At 37.1% G+C, this 17,901-nt stretch overlaps 1 protein-coding gene across 3 annotated transcripts; it reads right to left on the reverse strand.

Moving 5' to 3' along the window:
* Window positions 1-675: 675 nt before the first annotated feature.
* On the reverse strand, window positions 676-15,672 carry LOC101742941 (cytochrome P450 CYP12A2). 3 transcript variants are annotated; one of them, XM_038015061.2, is made up of 10 exons: window positions 14,979-15,672; window positions 13,529-13,650; window positions 9,457-9,590; window positions 8,214-8,332; window positions 7,235-7,351; window positions 6,794-7,072; window positions 5,825-5,981; window positions 5,402-5,611; window positions 4,603-4,774; window positions 676-3,893 (listed from the first exon to the last, which is right to left on the reverse strand). In XM_038015061.2, exons 3-10 carry the CDS (start codon window positions 9,484-9,486, stop codon window positions 3,733-3,735), a joined length of 1,245 nt encoding a protein of 414 aa, XP_037870989.1. In that variant the 5' UTR covers window positions 9,487-9,590; window positions 13,529-13,650; window positions 14,979-15,672; the 3' UTR covers window positions 676-3,732. The 3 variants fall into 3 exon arrangements, with proteins under 3 accessions (XP_037870989.1, XP_004928105.1, XP_037870988.1); XM_004928048.5 differs by lacking the exon at window positions 14,979-15,672 and adding an exon at window positions 14,563-14,911; XM_038015060.2 differs by lacking the exon at window positions 14,979-15,672 and adding an exon at window positions 13,950-14,129.
* Window positions 15,673-17,901: the final 2,229 nt, after the last annotated feature.

Raw genomic sequence — 17,901 nt, forward strand, 5'->3', positions numbered from 1 at the left:
ACAATCGCTTAGGTACAAGGATTGTCGCGTCCTTCAAACTGGAATGAAGGATTTTGTCGCGCGAAGTTATAGGTAGGAAGGATTTTCCTAGCAAACAGGTATACCGCCATTATGAACGATAAAAAATCAGTAGCAGATTCAGGTGACCAAGATATCCAAACCCACATCTTTTAAACAACTGCCAGAGAAACTATATTATTGTTAAGATCCCCAACACTCATTGCACTCTGGAACGATTATATCACGTAAAGTGATCTTCCGATGTCTTTGCTATCGCATAGAGTAAAAAGGTGTTTTTTGGAGGATATTCATAAAGTCGTTGCCCTTTAATTGCCGGTCCCCATCGGAGTCGCTCGGCCAGCTGAGTTCTCGAGCTCGCTCACTCATACTTATGAAGTCGTAAGGAGATGCTAATAGTTATAACATGTTATGTTGAACTTGACTATGTCCTCGCAATTACCAGCCTCCATGGGCTACGATAGACATTAACTATCAGGGATTGCTAGTCTGCCAAAAATGATTATTATCTTTTAGGTTCGTAATGCAAAACAGATAATTTAAAAAAAAATATATGTGTGGTGTCGTGGGACACCGGATAGCAACGAAGTTCCTTATTATAAAAATATTAATTTTTTGAAGTTCTATTCGAGGTATAAAAAAATAATTATTCGGGTATAGTTTTATTAGATTTTTTTATTGACAAAAAATAACTACTTTACAAAGTTATCAACTTTATTTTATTCACAATGATTTATAAAAAAAAAGAATAATAATATAGAAAGAAACAGCTATTTATATGAATAATAATAACCGTCATCACGTAGACTATACATTAGACACTGTATAGAATACTAAGACTATACATAAATAATAAAAATCTTACGTTACGGACGTTTTTTTCCGGTTAGGGTACCCCTCTGTCTGGTTGTAGTGTTGACCGCGGGAACCCCCCTACTCTGACCGGATTCTGACCCCGGACGGAGATCGGACGTCGGGTGTAAGAGTGCAGGGGAGTCGTTTAGTGGGTGGGCCCTAAAATCCTTGGGCCCGCGATCTGCTCTGAACACCTGCAGATCGTTGAGTCTCACATACCCCGCGCGCCCCCTAGGCGCGGGGACCTCGTAGGAGGTTCGGCCCACGGCCAGAAAAAAAAAAAAAAACCCTCCGCATCGTACAATAAGGAATTTCGTTCCAAACAAAAAAAAAAAAACAGTGCAATTTCACTTCCTTCAATTCTGATTTTTTGTTGTTTAATTACAAGAATAGGAAAGTGGAATTGTAACAAATTTTACAAGCGCTACTAGGGATTTTTACGGCTTCAACGTACAAAAAAATGAATATTTGTGTTACCACAGGGAAAGTTTCCGGATGGTATCATCAAAGTACCACCTGCGTCGAGCCACCCGCACGGGAATAGTTTCAATAAATGTACATATTTTATGAAATATTTTGCGACAGTTGCCACGAAGTAAGGGCAGATTACATTAGTTTCTTACGAAAAATGAAGAAAGCAGAAAAATTACCGACCACAATAGAGAAAAGATTACAGTGAAAATTACTGAGATTTATGGTTTTTGTAGGCAGACGAGCATACGGCCCATCTGATGGTGAGTGGTTACCGTCGCCCATGGTCGGGGCCGCCGTTGTAATTATATTGAGACCTTACAACTTATATCTCAAGGTGGGTGGCGTATTTACGTTGTAAATGTCTATGGGCTCCAGTAACCACTTAACACCGGGTAGGCTGTGAGCTCGTCTACCCATCTAAGCAACAAAAAAAAGACTTCAGCAATGCCAGGGGCAGAGCCGAGCCGCTGCCTACTGCTTAATACTCTCCACAAGCGTCGTTTGAAAAAGGACATGTAATAACGCTCGGGAAACACCGTGGAGGGCAGCTCATTCCATAGCCGGACGGTACGAGATATACACTGTGGCGAGCAATGTAACTTTTGCTCGTGAATCATTTATTGTTTCTGACTTTTTGTTTTTACTTTTGCATCGAGTTCAGTTTAAGAAATCTTTGAAATTGTACCGTTTTCTAGTAAACAAGTCGATTTATCGTTGGAGTTTGAAAAGTACAATTGTTGCGACTTCTTTTTCTTTGTTCCTAAGGTTCCTAAGCTTGAATAATCAAGCTTCAACCAAAACCTACAGATCTATTTCAATCAAACATTGTGTTGAAAAACTATTTTATAAAATTTACATTAATTCACAATCAAGTGTATCTCATACAGAATGAGTTTCTACTAAGGCGTTTCGATTTGCGGGACACGCTCTTATTGAATAAAATTTCAAAGAAATATCAAAGTTTCGTATTTGCTATACGTTGTGATTGTACAAAGCTGGAAATCTGATAAATATGCTAATAAGCCACACAAATATGGTACAGTAAAAAGTCCCTACACACATTTTTCATGGCCGTCTGTCTGGGTTGTGTTTATACAAAAAATAGAGGCCAAATTGATTTTTTTTTCACGAAATGTTTTTCGTATCTTGGCAATTTATACAGTTTTACGTATAATAGTTTTACTAAATGTTTAAAACATGCTTTGATGGAAGATCAGTAATAAAATAAAATAAATAAATAAATTCTTCACTTTCGCATAATCCGATTCAATTAAGCAAATAGCCTCGACCTAATCGAGAGTTAATTTAAATATATTTCAATTAACTTGCGTTCGATAGTAGCTTTAACTTTAACTATATATCACTGAAATTTTCTAAAAGCTACATAATTTGCTATTTAAAAATATTTAAACTTTTAAATTGCAAGAAAACGTAAAAAATGTAATATACACAACATCTTAAGTTTAATTTTCATCCTTATAGTTAAAAATCAAGATGATTCAAAAACCTCTGAGGTTTTACGGTTTTTCCATTCGCTAGGGTTGATTAGAATGTTTATTTGATTATTATCGTACGTGTTCTATTGTTGTAGTTCGTTTATGAATTAACATGATTACGGGTTGAGTTTCGGTTTGAAGGGTTGAACAATTGAAACTTAGACCTCATGTCTTATTTGGGGGGGAATCATTCACGTTGTGAGTCCCAGTAGCGTTTGTGAGTTCACCTACCAATTAAAAATAATAAAGAATTGCAAAAATCTAGATATTGATTTTGACGTGACAACGTCTTATAATTCGATGGAGCCGGCTGCACGCACGAAAAAACATAACTCATTGAGGCGTTCCATTTAAGGCTTGAAGTGCAAGCGAGAGCGCGCAACGAGCGAGAAAGAGGCACAATCGGCCTCCGCGTTCGGCAGCGTTCGACATCTGTCTCTCTCCTACTCAGTGAGCGATGCATCCGCGTGGACAGCTGCTATACAATAATACATTTACATGTTTTCGTCAAGTATGAAGTTCAGTGAAAAGTGAATGTGGTGTCAATTGTCCATACAAAATATCTATCAAACAAATAAAATTACAATTTTCTTTTGAAAAATGAAACCATTCCATCAGTATTTTCTTAAGACGTTGTCACGTTCAACTATCGTCAGTAAGCCGACTTTACAGACAACCGATTTTTTTCAAGTGAAAGTCAATAAATTTTCACCTGAATATTCGAATGTGAAATCGTTAAATGATATTATTTCATTCACACGATCGTAATTTTGAATTTTGTCCTTTTGTACACTTCTTTCTTCCTTTAAATGGCTTTAATTACATTTTAATAAATTAATTAACACATCAAACTACCTAAATCTATGATTCCATTTCCCTAACACACACGCTACTTTTTTTTAATGTCATTAAAAACGAAATTGAAAGGTCCGGTGAAGTAGTTGATTGAAGTCTGGATTATTTTAGGAGGTGGCCCGTACCACTCTACCCGGAAGTTCTCTAAGATCTTAGTCAGGAATGTTTCAATTTCCAATTCGGCGATGCGTCGACCTGGAAATTATAGTGCAATCATGGTCATTAGTCCGGTTAGGAATTCGAATCAAAATGATTTAATCAAATGCGGCATCATGTGTTTAGTTAAATTCAGATTTACATTTTATCCTACCAATTTTTTTACTCAAATTCAGAAAATTATTAATGAGTATTTTTGTAGTCCTTGATTGATGTCTATTTCAGAGGCTTTCGTCGATAAAACAGTTTATGGCTATACTGAAATTTAAAGACACAATATTAGACTTCATATATATAATACATCAGAACATGTTCTACACCACACACGTTCAGGAACGGAAGAAGGAACTAACGTATATTCTACTTATGGAATCACGATTTTTTTTGCATTTGTTAACAACCAAGCTAATTTAAAATCAGTCTATCAGATCTTTAGTATCTTAATAGAACGTTCAGGGTGGCATAGATTCCTACTAGCAAAAGCGGTTGTGTTTGTATGTGTACAATTCGTTTTGCTGTTGAGTCTTCTTCTCATAAGTGAACGGTCTCCTCTAGTCCGAATTCGAATCAAAATCTTTGTTTATGATATGGACATTCAGGGTTTAGATGTATGTAATTATATATTTTCAGCAGTCTAAGCCCCTAGCAAGAGCTGTGGTTCACTGAACCTGCCACCCGATTGGCATTACCACCTACTGAGAAATTCAGTGGGTTATGCTCATAGAAAAAGTTTATGATCTATAATTACCTATACAACTCCGGACACCAAAGCCGAACGGTGCCATTACAAAAGGGTGAGCTTTTCCGTAGTAAAGCGGGTCATTTTTGTCTGCCAACCAGCGCTCTGGAATGAACTCTGTGGGTCTTGGATAATGTTCTTCCATCGATGATAAATCTTGATGAGCAAAAGCCACGTCGATCTAAGCGTGAAAAGTATTATTAGATTCCAATCTATAGAATATGATAGCATCTAGTTCTAAGTAACTGAGAAACATGCAGTGACTTTGTTAATACTCGTAGCTTTACCGTGATTTCTCATTTAAATTCACAGTCAACGACACAATTAATCGAAAGAGATAATAAAACAAAACATTAAAGGACCCCGTACTAGGGTTTCTACTCTGTTATTGGTACCAGAAATGCGGGTAAGTGATATGAACACGAACGCGTACTACATCCAGATCTAGGATACTAAATATCTAACAAAAATATAGGGATTGACCCTGACTGGGATTGAAGGAAAGCTTTATAGTATAGGCCATCATCAAATCCTTCATTCATTACATTCAGAACGTGCTCCACGATTTCACCCAAAAACTGTAGCTCAGTAATAATGAAATACGTTGAATTATCCCGGGATAAAAGTATCTTAGTCATCTTCTACTTTAGTAACTATCAGTCGATTTGTAGGTTCGTTTGTACATAAAAATTAAAATAAGCGTAGAGATTCGTATTTATTTCATGACGTTACCAGGGACGTGTCTTTTACTACATAATTTCACAAATTACTCGTATATATGCAAAAAAATTATAAGAATTATGTTTACCCCTTTCGGTACATGATATCCGAGTATGTTGTATTCTTTAGTAGTGCGTCGAAGGTTTCCTGATACAACGGGCATCATTCTCATTGTCTCCTTGATGCACGCTTTCAAATATCTTTTACTTTCTTTCGACATCACTTCTTCCCTCAGCTTCTCCTGTTTTTCTGGATTCTTCGCGAAGAGATATAAGGTTGCCGCAATACTGTTTGCAACCTAAAATTATAAATATTTGTATTAAGGTAACTTTTTAAACATTCAAAGAGGTCGAGTTGGTTGAAACATGACAGTTCGGTCCAATTATAAAAAAAAACATGGTTCCAAATGAGTAGAAAGTCCACTTGGTGTACTCTCTAAAGCGTTTGTTGGTAAATGCCAGACGCGGAGCATTGACGATAGTTAAGTTACTATTACAGAAACTGAACTCACTGTATCGACTCCAGCGACAAGCATATCTGTAGCCATGATATAAGCGTATTCTTCGTTGATGTCAAGTAGTTTTTCTAGTACACCTTTTTGTTCGTCTGGTTTATTCTCGTTTTTGTTAATGTTTCTCATAGCTTTATTAATGAAATATTTGCTTAGACTGCAACAGATGATTGAAGACGTAATATTATGTGATGATTGATTCAACTCTTTCGACAAACAAGAAACACAGTATTTCAAGGATTTAAGAAACTCACTAATTTTCAGTTGAGTTGTTTTTCTTATCTTGATGCATTTGAAGAAATAAGTTCACAATTCATTTGGTATTTAATTATACAGAGAATACATTTAAGCTACAAAACGAAAACCATCGCCCATCTCGACAGAGTAAAGTAGAAATGCTATTGTAATAACGACTGCCCTTTACAAGGCATCCAGAACAAAACATATACTTGCAAAGGCTTTGCAGCCAAAATATGCTGGAAAGTGGCCGTGAATACTCACAAATCGCCTCATAATAAGCTTACAGATTCTGTTTAATAAGATGTTAAATCGAAATTCGAGAACATCTTTTGATATTAAGCAGATTCAGATAGGTTTAAAGACCTCATCTGTGTTCAATCGTTTCTGTCAAAAAACAATAGAGATTCAGTAATTCGTGGCTTTGGTAGCACTTTTCCATTCAGTCTCCCCACTAAAATATGGCAAAATTTATTAAGTTGCATATATTAGTTTTTCGATACTATGTACAATTAGCTGAGTGATATTACAAGGCGGTGGTTTAAAGTGTTAACATATTTTTTTAGTGAAAACTTCGGCGTCATTCTTCAAGGTACCTATGGGCTCTGGCTTTAGACCAGATAGACCGTAAATTGATATGAAAGATCGTTTCGTTGAATCCGATCAAATAAATCTTATTCTTGACATTTGCGCGGGAACAAAATGACATTTATAATCAATAAACTTACTTACTCTTCCTGTAACTGAAACATCTTCATTGCCTTCTTATATGTTGGAGTTGAAAATATATGCCACAAGCTTGGCTGGAAATCTAATTGATTAGATAAATTGAAGATCTGGTGAACGCATTCGATCAACTTCTTTTCCGGTGAGTTTTCAGCCAAATTTGGATCGAAGCAGTTCAATCTAATTCCGAAAGCTACAACTCCGATTGATTCAAGTGCCCAGAGATTCATTTCATCGTCGAATTTAGCCTGAAGACGATTGTTTTCATCTAATTTTGATTTCATTCTAAAAAAATAAATAATAAAAAAAACTTTATGAATTACAAGAATGAAAACTTGTTTTGTAACTCACGCTTTTGTATTTCGAAGGTTTACTTAGTTAATAGGCTCTTCATCCATTACTTTGTATGTATCGAAATCCAAAATGTTATTATTTGAAATATATTACCTATTCATCATCTCTTGAGCCACTTCATCGATAGCCGCGCTGTACAGTTTTATGGTTTTTGGCTGCAACAGTACTGGATTTACTGTTGAACGTAAATCCCACCACTCTTCACCCTGACTGTAATAATGATACTGTATTGTAGATGATTAGCGACCCGCCCTCGCTTCGCTTCGGAAACTGTAATTTATTATTGATTTCTCCACTATTTAATGGATGTTATTATACATATAAACCTTTCTCTTCAATCACTCTATCTATTAAAAAAACCACATCAAAATCCGTTACGTAGTTTTAAAGATATAAGCAAACGCAGGGATATAGGGGCAGAGAAAGCGACTTTGTTTTATACTATGTAGTGATAATACAATGGTCGTTGCAATATTACAGTATTGGTATTGTAGTGGATGTGATCACAAGTCAGGCTATGCTTAAAATCCCTTTTGCATTTAGGACACCCAGCTGCCACTTTTTCTGGTATGTCTAGATTTACTAAATCATAGTATTGGTAGTGATTTGTTCACGAACAACCTCTACGACGAAGGGATATCGTCTAATAAAATCATACATGGAAATTTTTTAAATGCCCGATTGTAAAATTATAGGGCATACGGCTGGATCGTATGGACCCGTATTGTTTCTTCATCTCATGCACTCCGCTGTGAAGCGTAAAATAGTTTTTATCCTCCCAGATTATTCCTATAAAATAGTTCTTTGAGACTCTTATTTCAAGATGGGAAGCGGCTTTTACGTTCCCCTTATCTATTGACTCCTGTCTCTGTGGATGTACGTAAAAAGGTAGGGTGTAGGGCAGGTAGGGTGTTTTCGGTATTGAGATTGATAATGCTGAATGTCTTTTAGTTTGAAGAAAATTATAGACTTTTAGGAGAATTAGAAGATATGTTTTTTTTATATACCTATATATACTTACGGGAAGAAGTAGATAATTAACGTAATAAAATTAACACAAATCTATACTCACTCAGTAATTAATCCAGTCAATTTCTTATGATTGTTTTCATGTTTCTTAATGTGCTTCCTGTAATATGCTAGTGAATTGAAACCACCTCGATACGGTATACGATTTTCACTTCGCAAAACCTTAAAAGTTAATACACACCGATGTACTACATGTTATTATATAGAATTGTTATCAGTAAGAAGAATACTTTAACCTCGTTTTTTTTCCTCATTATAAATATGTTGATGGAAGCAGTACAAACATATATTATACCAAAACGGAACAAAGAACGCTATTCCAGTCTTTAATTATTAAAAAAATATTATATTATTTTTGGTTGTTGAAAAAGTTGTTTTTGGGGTTTGTAGACGCGAAATTCCCAGTTAATGAGTTATCTCTTTTTAATTATCACGCCGACCGCCACCGAAAATCTAGAATTACTTTTGTCGTCGTCGTGGCCTAAAGGATAAGACGTCCGGTGCATTCGTGTTGAGCGATGCACCGGTGTTTCGAATCCCAGGCGGGTACCAATTTTTCTAATGAAATACGTACTCAACAAATGTTCGCAATTGACTTCCACGGTGAAGGAATAGCATCGTGTAATAAAAATCAAACCCGCAAATTAATTTGCGTAATTACCGGTGGTAGGATCTCTTGTGAGTCCGCGCGGGTAGGTACCACCACCCTGCCTATTTATGCCGTGAAGCAGTAATGCGTTTCGGTTTGAAGGGTGGAGCAGCCGTTGTAACTATACTTGAGATCTTAGAGCTGATGGTGTATGTATATCTCAAGGTGGGTGGCGCATTTACGTTGTAGATGCCTATGGGCTCCAGTAACCAATGAACACCAGGTGGGCTGTGAGCTTGTCCACCCATCTAAGCAATAAATAAAAAAAAAAGACTGTTCATTCACAGTGCGATTAAAGAAAACTATTTTTCATGTACTGTCTAGCATCTCTCCACGCTGTGTCCTGACAGTTATGACACGAGCATGTTTGAAGAGAGTAAGAGCAAGGAGATGTTTCACTATATTATTGGCTTTGCTGATCTTCATGAGCAACAGAAACCACTCACCATGAGAAGGGTTTTTGGTTTGTCTGTCTAAAAGCTACTAAAAATATTCACTTCAACGTTGTTCTGTAAGTGGTGTATTGAGATTAATTTAACATAGGCTTAGGTTAACATTTGTTTTATTGAAGTGAACAATTAATCATATGTGCGAAGAAGATATAATGCGTATGTATCATGTGATCTGAAATACTCACGTTAGCTGCAGACTCGGGATCATACACCATCAGTAATGTGTTTCTGGCAAAGAGCGGATCAAGTTTGACTATAGGTCCGTACAATTTGAATAGTTTTGCTGAGAAATCTTTGGTATCTGGAGTGTAGAGTGAACCTAAAGACAGATTTATTTTTAAAGTTGATGTAGTTAGAGTCGACGAGATATATTGACAACTTAGAATTAAAACTAAGGTCAGAAATTTTAAAGACATGTCGATCTCTCGTTTATTAGACACTACTAGCGACCCGCCCTCGCTTCGCTTCGGAAACTGTAATTTATTATTGATTTCTCCATTGTTTAATGGATGTTATTATACAAATAAACCTTCCTTTTCAATCACTCTATCTATTAAAAAAATCGCATCAAAATCCGTTGCGTAGTTTTGAAGATTTAAGCATACATAGGGACAGACATATATAGGGACAGAGAAAGCGACTTTGTTTTATCCTATGTAGTGATGCTTCATGGATCATCGCAATCGAATCCCAAAAGCAGCGCATATGCGATGAAACACGAATCTATGTAGTACTAGAGGTCCCGCAGTAGTCCAAATTCGACTATAATTAATTGGAATTGTATTTTTGTATACTATTATGATTGTATTTTATACTTCTATAATCACAAATTTCGCCAAGACTAAACTATAAAAAATATTAACAAAGACAAACAATATTTAATCTCAATTTGACAACAGACGTCAAGAACAAAAGTTTGACAATAAATAGTATGCATGCGTGTGTGCGTCAAATACATGATATGTAGTGTGTGTAATGTTTTCTTTATTGATTTAATGTATCTTTTAAGTATAATTTTAAAAAAATATTAGCATTGTGCACTTCTTCTCTATATTCTCTATAAGTGTGGAAAATTTCATACTCCTTCGTCCACGCAATTTTCGTAAAAAGGGATACAAAGTTTTTGCTTCACGTATTAATACATATATAGATATATCGAGTAGTGAAGGTTTTTTATTTTTTTATTTTTTTTATGATTGAAAGATTACTGTTGGCCCGGAGGCCTTTCCAGTTTCACCAGGACACGTGGGCGAGCAAAGGCTCAGCCAGGAGGGGTGGGATTTGCTAACAGCTACCCGAGCGCCTCCGAAGGAGACCTAACAGCTCAAGAGTAGCTGCTTCGCGAATGAATCTACTACCGGATCGGAATCGCGACCCGCTGAGAAGATCTGGCGAGAAACTCAGCGAGCTGATTCATGGGTTAGGTTGCACGGCGAACTCTTTGTCGAGTTCGACGAGTACGGTTACCGAGGTCCCTAAGCCTGCTCCTAGTGTTAGAGCTGAAGGCGTCTAATGCAAAAGTTATTGGATCTGATGGATCCGTAAGGACGTGTCTAGGGCGTCGACGGTGACTGGCTCCTGCGTGATCAGGATTCGGGGAGTAGTCAGCGGCGGCTACGATAAGGCGATTATCATGACGCATAGCCTTATCGAAGTACCGTTCCGACGCTGACTTCATGTATTTCTGTATAGATTCGAGGCCCAGGTCGTCGTGTAGGTCAACGTTCCTCACGAACCACGGAGCCCCGACGGCTAACCTGCAAAAGCGGGATTGTAGAGATTGAAGGGTGTCTATGTGTGTGCGGGCCGCGTGAGCGAACACCACACTCGCGTAAGTCATGACGGGCCTAATGCAAGTTTTGTAAAGTGTCACCTTGTTCCGAAGGGACATTTTACTCCGCTTACAGATCATGGGGTAGAGTCTACCGAGAATAAACGCGGCACGGTCACGGACTGATTTTATATGCGGGCGGAATGTCATCGATGCATCCAGGGTAACGCCCAGGTACTTGACCTTCCTGGCCCAGGGTATGGGTTGTCTAAAGAGAGTAATCGGGGGTGTGAGATTCTTCCTCCTAATCCGGGAAGAAATCCGTGTGGAGCTTCCCCTCTGAAATAGCACCGCAGTACTTTTCGCTGGGTTGATGTCTATGCGCCATTTTCGGAACCACTGTCCTAGGGCTAGGGCTGCGCTCTGAAGCTTCTTCGCGATTAGGGACTTGTTTCTACTGGAATAGTAAACAGTCGTGTCGTCGGCGAATAAAGCTAAATGGGTCGGCGGCGACCGGGGAATATCGTTAACGAATAAGCTAAATAGGAGGGGTGAGAGGACAGAGCCTTGCGGGACTCCAGCTGTGAGAGGTCGTGGGGAGGAGCGGGTTCCCTCGACTCGATATCGAAAAGAGCGGTTCGACAAGAAGTCCCGTATGATGAGCACGAGACTATCCGGCACGCCCATGTTGAATAGTTTGAAAATCAAACCGTTGTGCCAGACTTTGTCGAACGCTTTTGCAACGTCGAAGAAGAGAGCTCCCGTGTATAACGGTTTTGGTCGATTAAGCCCCACAAGAATGTGCTCCGTGAGGCGGTGCACCTGTTGAACGCATGAGTGATTTGTACGGAATCCGAATTGTTCATCGATGAGAATGCCCATGGATGAGACGAAGTCTCTGAGGCGTTTGTAGAGCAGACGCTCATACAGTTTGCCTAGAGACATGAGGAGGCTAATCGGGCGGTAGCTCGTCGGATGATTTTTTGGTTTACCGGGTTTATGTATGCCGATAACGTCCGCTTCTTTCCACACCGCGGGAAAGATACAGTTCGCCATAGCGGCATTTAAAATAGATGCCAACCTCACGATGAGTTGGACGGGTAGAAGTTTAATAACGCGGTTGGATATACCGTCGGAACCGGGAGCCTTGCGAGGACGTAGGTCTTTGATCAAGTCTTTAACTTCCATCGGGGTGACGGGTGGTAACGCATCCGAGGGTGGCAAGGAGACTCTGCGTTCTACCTCACTGTCTACTAATTCTACATGAACAGGGTCCACGGATTGAGTGCTGGGCGTGCACTGGGTTTGCAATGTATCGGCCAGCAGCTCTGCTTTTTCGTCATCATCGAACGCGGCGAGTCGGCCTGAGGGGCCAACGAGGGGGGGCATAGTTACTACCGTATCCGATTTGAGAGTACGAGCTAAGTGGTAGTAAGACCTTTGGGAGGGCGCGAGTCCTTCTAAGAAATCAGACCATCTGGCATCTCGGACTTCGGCGATGCGAGACTTTTTTACGTCGCGTTGTAAGGCACGCATTCGAATACGATTTTCCGCGGTAGGATAGTAGTGAAGGTCTGTTTGGTTTAAGCGTTTGACATTTTGCTTAACACGCGACATTTATATTTGCAATTAAAGCGTTTTTCATCGTTTGCGTGTTTCATCAACAGTACGATGTTTTTAATTGAACTACTTACAATTCAGCTTATTCCATTGAAATAGCCGAAGAAGTTTTTTTGTTATGATATTTTTTTCTAAATTTAAGTGATGTTTTCAGTCGCTTAAGAGAAATACACTTATGATATTTGAATTCAAGTGTGACAATAGTAATGTTTTCGTTTCTACATTCGTTATAAGCATCCGTTGAACTATAACACTTACACTATACACACTTTAACTTTACAATATTATTATTGCGATTAGAAGAGAATCGAGATCGCTCGAGAAGTGCAACACCATCTATTATCAAATAGCGGAAACACATATTGAAACCACTCGACTGGTCAGGAATGTTCTTGATAATTCTAGGGATATCGTATCGACTATAAAAGTGTTACAGAGATGACACGGAGGCAGTTAGTAATCGGATCTACTCGAAGCGAAACAGCGAACGGTTCACCAGAAGCGAAGCGGAAGAAGCGAATTACGAATTGTAAAATGTTCTGGGAGTGTTTAAAGTGTTAAATAGAGTTTCAATTTGTACTTCGGTAGAATTTTTATTAATTAGTCAGGTACTCGAGACCCCTTATGGAGCACGAATTGAGCTTTAGGGTAATAATCCCACTGCCCGGGTTGTAAGCTCCCTTTCTCGCTGGTTATGAGTGATGTATTTGCTGGCATTATATAAAAATATTGGCGTTGTTGTGGGGACGGAATATTGATCCGAGGTTGCGAGTACTCCTGCGCTGAAAGTCAAAACGCCCGTGCTCTTTTCTCTCTAGCGAAGATAATATATAAAGTGTGAAAGTAATTAACTGATCTGAACTAACCTCCCGGAATGAAATGTAGTAGAGGTCCAATGAGGGGCAATGATGAAGGGCCAGGTATTTCGTGGAAGGGCTTTAAGTTTGTGACGTCAACGTTTTCTGATGTACTGACCGTTGCTTGATATCTGGAAGTTGATATTTTATTTTTACGTATTTAAAGTAAGTTTATGTATGTATTATGTCAGTTGAGATATCTGTCTCATGTCTCATGTGGTGGTATTCATGATGTGATTGATTGGCTCCGGTAATCACTTCACGGTCTCTCAACCGCCAAAAGAGAGAAAGAAATAATTATTTTATGTTGGTAAACGAATGATTTGATAATGACGTCACACTTTTGGAGATAAAAGTTATTAATTAAAACCCTGGCAATAAATTAAATTTTGAAACAAGAAAAAAAATGTTATGAATAAAATATATAGACCTATCATATTGTTCAGTCCACAGACATCCCATAGGATACGTTTAGGCTGGTAGGCTTCCTCAAGCTTCATCACAACGACTGGTCCTGGGCTGCCTACATCCAGAGTAACGACCAAAATACCAATAAATTTGTATAAAATATTATATCTTCTGAACATCATATCGAGCAAGATCGAAGGAAAGTCACTTGGAATGAAAAAAAAAGTAATAATATATAATGTATGTCTGATAGATATGTGTTACATTTTTTAATTACTAAAATAGATTTTATTATAAGTAATTGTTACTAACAAAATGTTATGGTTTGTTTTTAAAAAAAACTGAAATAAAGTATAAATAAATAAATTAACTGAAATTAAAAAACAAAACACCCCGGATAGAAGTTGAAATCCGGTTTTTTATTTTGACGCCATATTTGTCTGCCTCTACTTAAAATTTTAGCCTGCTTTGTGTTTAATTAAATTAAAATATTCAGTCACACGCAGAGAACTTTCTCATTATTTGACATTAGTTTCAATAGACAATAATATAATGATTAAGTTATGACAACATCTGTTAATACTAACAAAACATTAAAAGCGTAATTAAAATATAATATCGAACTCATAATTTACCTCACGCCTTTTATTCGTATCCATATGGGATTCAAAATTGATCTCAACTTCGGCGCATTCATGATGACACTGTTAATATTTACTTTAAAAATATTTTAAATTAATATTATTGTAAAAAGTATTCACACAATCGTCTTCCTAACAATGTAATCACAAACTGTTACATAAAATAGATTACGAACGCACGAAACATAATAATATTATCACTTCAAAATTATTATAAATAATATTCGTTTTCGTATTATGCAATTTATAAACAAAACAACCAAATGTGTTCATAGTACCTAATGTATTAGAACAAACTACGGTCGCTCATAACGGAGTAGCGATTCCATATGTTGTTGACCTTGGTTTAATATTAGATATGTAGGTATATACGATTAAAAAATTCAACACCTACAAAATCAGCACGGTACCTGATATAAGATCCATTTACAGCCAAAAGGGTTTTTTTTAAAATTTGTTTTAGAAAAATTTTATTTTACGATAGAAATCAATACAGTTATATAAAGACTTAAGTATACTTATACATATGTACGAATTTTAACAGGAAAATTCTTGATTGATTTAAAATAATCACTGAAAACTGTTTATCAGTCTGTTTATCAGAGCTCTATAAAATATATCGAAGTTAATTTTTTTCTAAATCAACTATCTGACCCGGCAAACGTTGTTTGCCATATAAATTATTTCTAGGAAAGATAAATAACCTAGATACCGACTGCAGCGCCCTCTGCCGGGCTGATTTGTGAATCTAACCCTTCTAGGGTGCCACCAAAACGTATACAACAAAATAATTCAAATCAGTCCAGCCGTTTAGGAGGAGTTCAGTGACAAGCACACGCACAGAAGAAATATATTTATAAAGATGGTGTCTTATAAAAATGCAGCAAGGTGTTTAATTTTAAGATTTAAAGTCAATTGAATTTCGTAAATTACTGATTTGTCGTGTCTTAATAAAGAATATATGTAATATACTTGCATTTACATAATAATATATGCAATAAAAAAATTAATACGGAGTTTTCATTAAATGGGCTGGTACTTTAATTTGTTGGCCGATCTACACTAATGGTATCAGTCAGAATCCAGTTGAAAATTCGACTATACATATAAAATGTATGTCATGGCGTTCTGGCTTCTATTCGGCTCTAGAAGCTTTAAGTGGCTCGTCGCCGTAATCTCGGCTATACACTAAAATCAACAAGAGAGACTGACCTAAGAATGAAATGTTGTCTTTAAAAAATAAACATGATTTGGTTTGCAATAGAACTAAGCGAGACGGCGATCAATAATCGTGTGGACCGAGCATAAAAATATGTAGATTTGACATTGAATAAGGTCATTTTTTTGTTAAATCTAATCTCTTTGAATGTCATTGATAACAAAAAACACGCGGGTAAATTATGTTTTACGTAGGTAAATACGTATTACTTATGTTCGTTCTTTCTTATCTATTCATATTATGATTTCCTTATTTCACTACTTTCAAAACGATAGCCAACTGAGACACTAATTTAAAGCAATGTAAATAAACTTTTCACTGGTGGTAGGACCTCTTGGGAGTCCGCACGGGTAGGTACCACCACCCCGCCTATTTCCGCCGTGAAGCAGTAATGCGTTTCGGTTCGAAGGGTGGGGCAGCCGTTGTAACTATACTGAGACCTTAGAATTTATATCTCAAGGTGGGTGGCGCATTTACGTTGTAGATGTCTATGGGCTCCAGTAACCACTTAACACCAGGTGGGCTGTGAGTTCGTCCACCCATCTAAGCAATAAAAAAAAAGTTTTGGTAATAACTACTGTCAATGACATTAAAATGATCTTTCAATTAAGTTTACAATATTGCAGTGTTAATGTTTTTGTAGAGTTTAATTACAAAAGAATAACTATAAACTCTATTACGAGTATTTACTTTTTATTTATTTTTTTAGGTCGCTTTTTAACATCTAGGGTCATTAACGACCACAGTTTACAGTATCATTTTAAGTTACATTGGCGTCAACATTATACTAAATTATACAAATCAATGATCTTTACTTTTTTGTTTTCAAGATATTTACCGAAAATATTGCATGATGCCATATGGTAATTTTTATATCTGCATATTTTGATACGTGCTGCAAATGTCTTTAGCATGTTGACTGCCATGAGGTCACCGGTGCCCTACGCGGGGCACGGAAGTAATTATGTCGATTTCGTTTACTAAGCGCTTTGATTCATTAACTTTGTGATCTTTTCTTTGTTTATGTATGTTTTAGTGTTTTAGATCTCTTAGCAAGATGGTGTCTCTTATTATAAGAACTTCGGTTTTATGAGGATTTGTTTTGATTAACGAGCAACACTTTTCAAAGTCTAATAGTATTTTTCAGTATGTAGTTTCGAGTTGATTTGTTCCTAGATTAGAATACGTTTCCTAAACTAATAAATAATAATATAATATAATAATAAATATAAAAATAAAATAATAAATAGTTTATATTAAGTTTTATATTAAGTAAGGCAACGAACGCATTGGCGTAAACGCTGGTGACCGTGGGCGGCGGTGAATCACTTACCATTTGTGACCCGTCTTGCTCGTTTGCCTCTTAGTTGTTATAAAAAAATATATATATTGGATTAGTAAAAATTATTAACACACGGTAACCTATTTTGTAGATACCTATTTCTGTCGCGAAGTTTGTGCGGTCTTTCGTTCTACGCTAATTACAGAAATTTATGAAATTTGATGCTTTGATTTTTATTATACAATGTTATTCCAACAGCGTGGAAGTTGCATTAGGAACATACGTGTAAGTGTTGAATTTTTTTGTGAAAATATCATTTTAAGTCATGGTAATTAATCAATACATTTTTATTTATTTCGCTTTCAATCGTTTTGAAGGAATAGCGAAATTGATTTGGCGGCTTTTGCTACTTTCCATTGAATCGTGTGCCAATCAATATTAAGTTTCGGTTCTAATTAAACTAATTTCGTAATATTTCTTCTCAGTGGTTGAGTTCGTTCCAGAGGATCGGGGCCAACAGCTCTTGAGCTCTTGAGACCAGTCTGATGCACTCGTGCAAGGATCCGCCTGCATATTTGGTCGGTGGTCGTGGAACCCAGATAAGTAGGACTAACTAGGACACCGACCTACAAGTCCTACTTATCTGGGTTCCACGGTATTCGCGCTACATTGGTATATATCCATTGGGGAGTGCTCTGAGGAACTGTTTGAGATGATCCCATCATCTCGTTTTTACTATCGCACCGCCCGCCATAGTAGAGCTCATCCATACTACCTGGAGCCACTGCGTTCATCGACAGTGTTTTTCTAGAGGTGTTTTTTTCCACGTACC

The sequence above is a fragment of the Bombyx mori genome, chromosome 13 (assembly GCF_030269925.1).
Source record: "Bombyx mori chromosome 13, ASM3026992v2".
Lineage (NCBI taxonomy): Eukaryota > Metazoa > Arthropoda > Insecta > Lepidoptera > Bombycidae > Bombyx > Bombyx mori.

What these genes read in the sequence shown, in the direction of transcription:
- LOC101742941 (XM_004928048.5), bottom strand. Translation starts at nt 14,624, where the DNA reads ATGAATGCGCCGAAGTTGAGATCAATTTTGAATCCCATATGGATACGA. An exon ending in ATACGAATAAAAGGCGTGAG is followed by an intron (nt 13,651 to 14,562) that starts GTAAATTATGAG and finishes ATCAACTTCCAG; the next exon opens with ATATCAAGCAACGGTCAGTA. An exon ending in TTGTCGCTGGAGTCGATACA is followed by an intron (nt 5,612 to 5,824) that starts GTGAGTTCAGTT and finishes TTATAATTTTAG; the next exon opens with GTTGCAAACAGTATTGCGGC.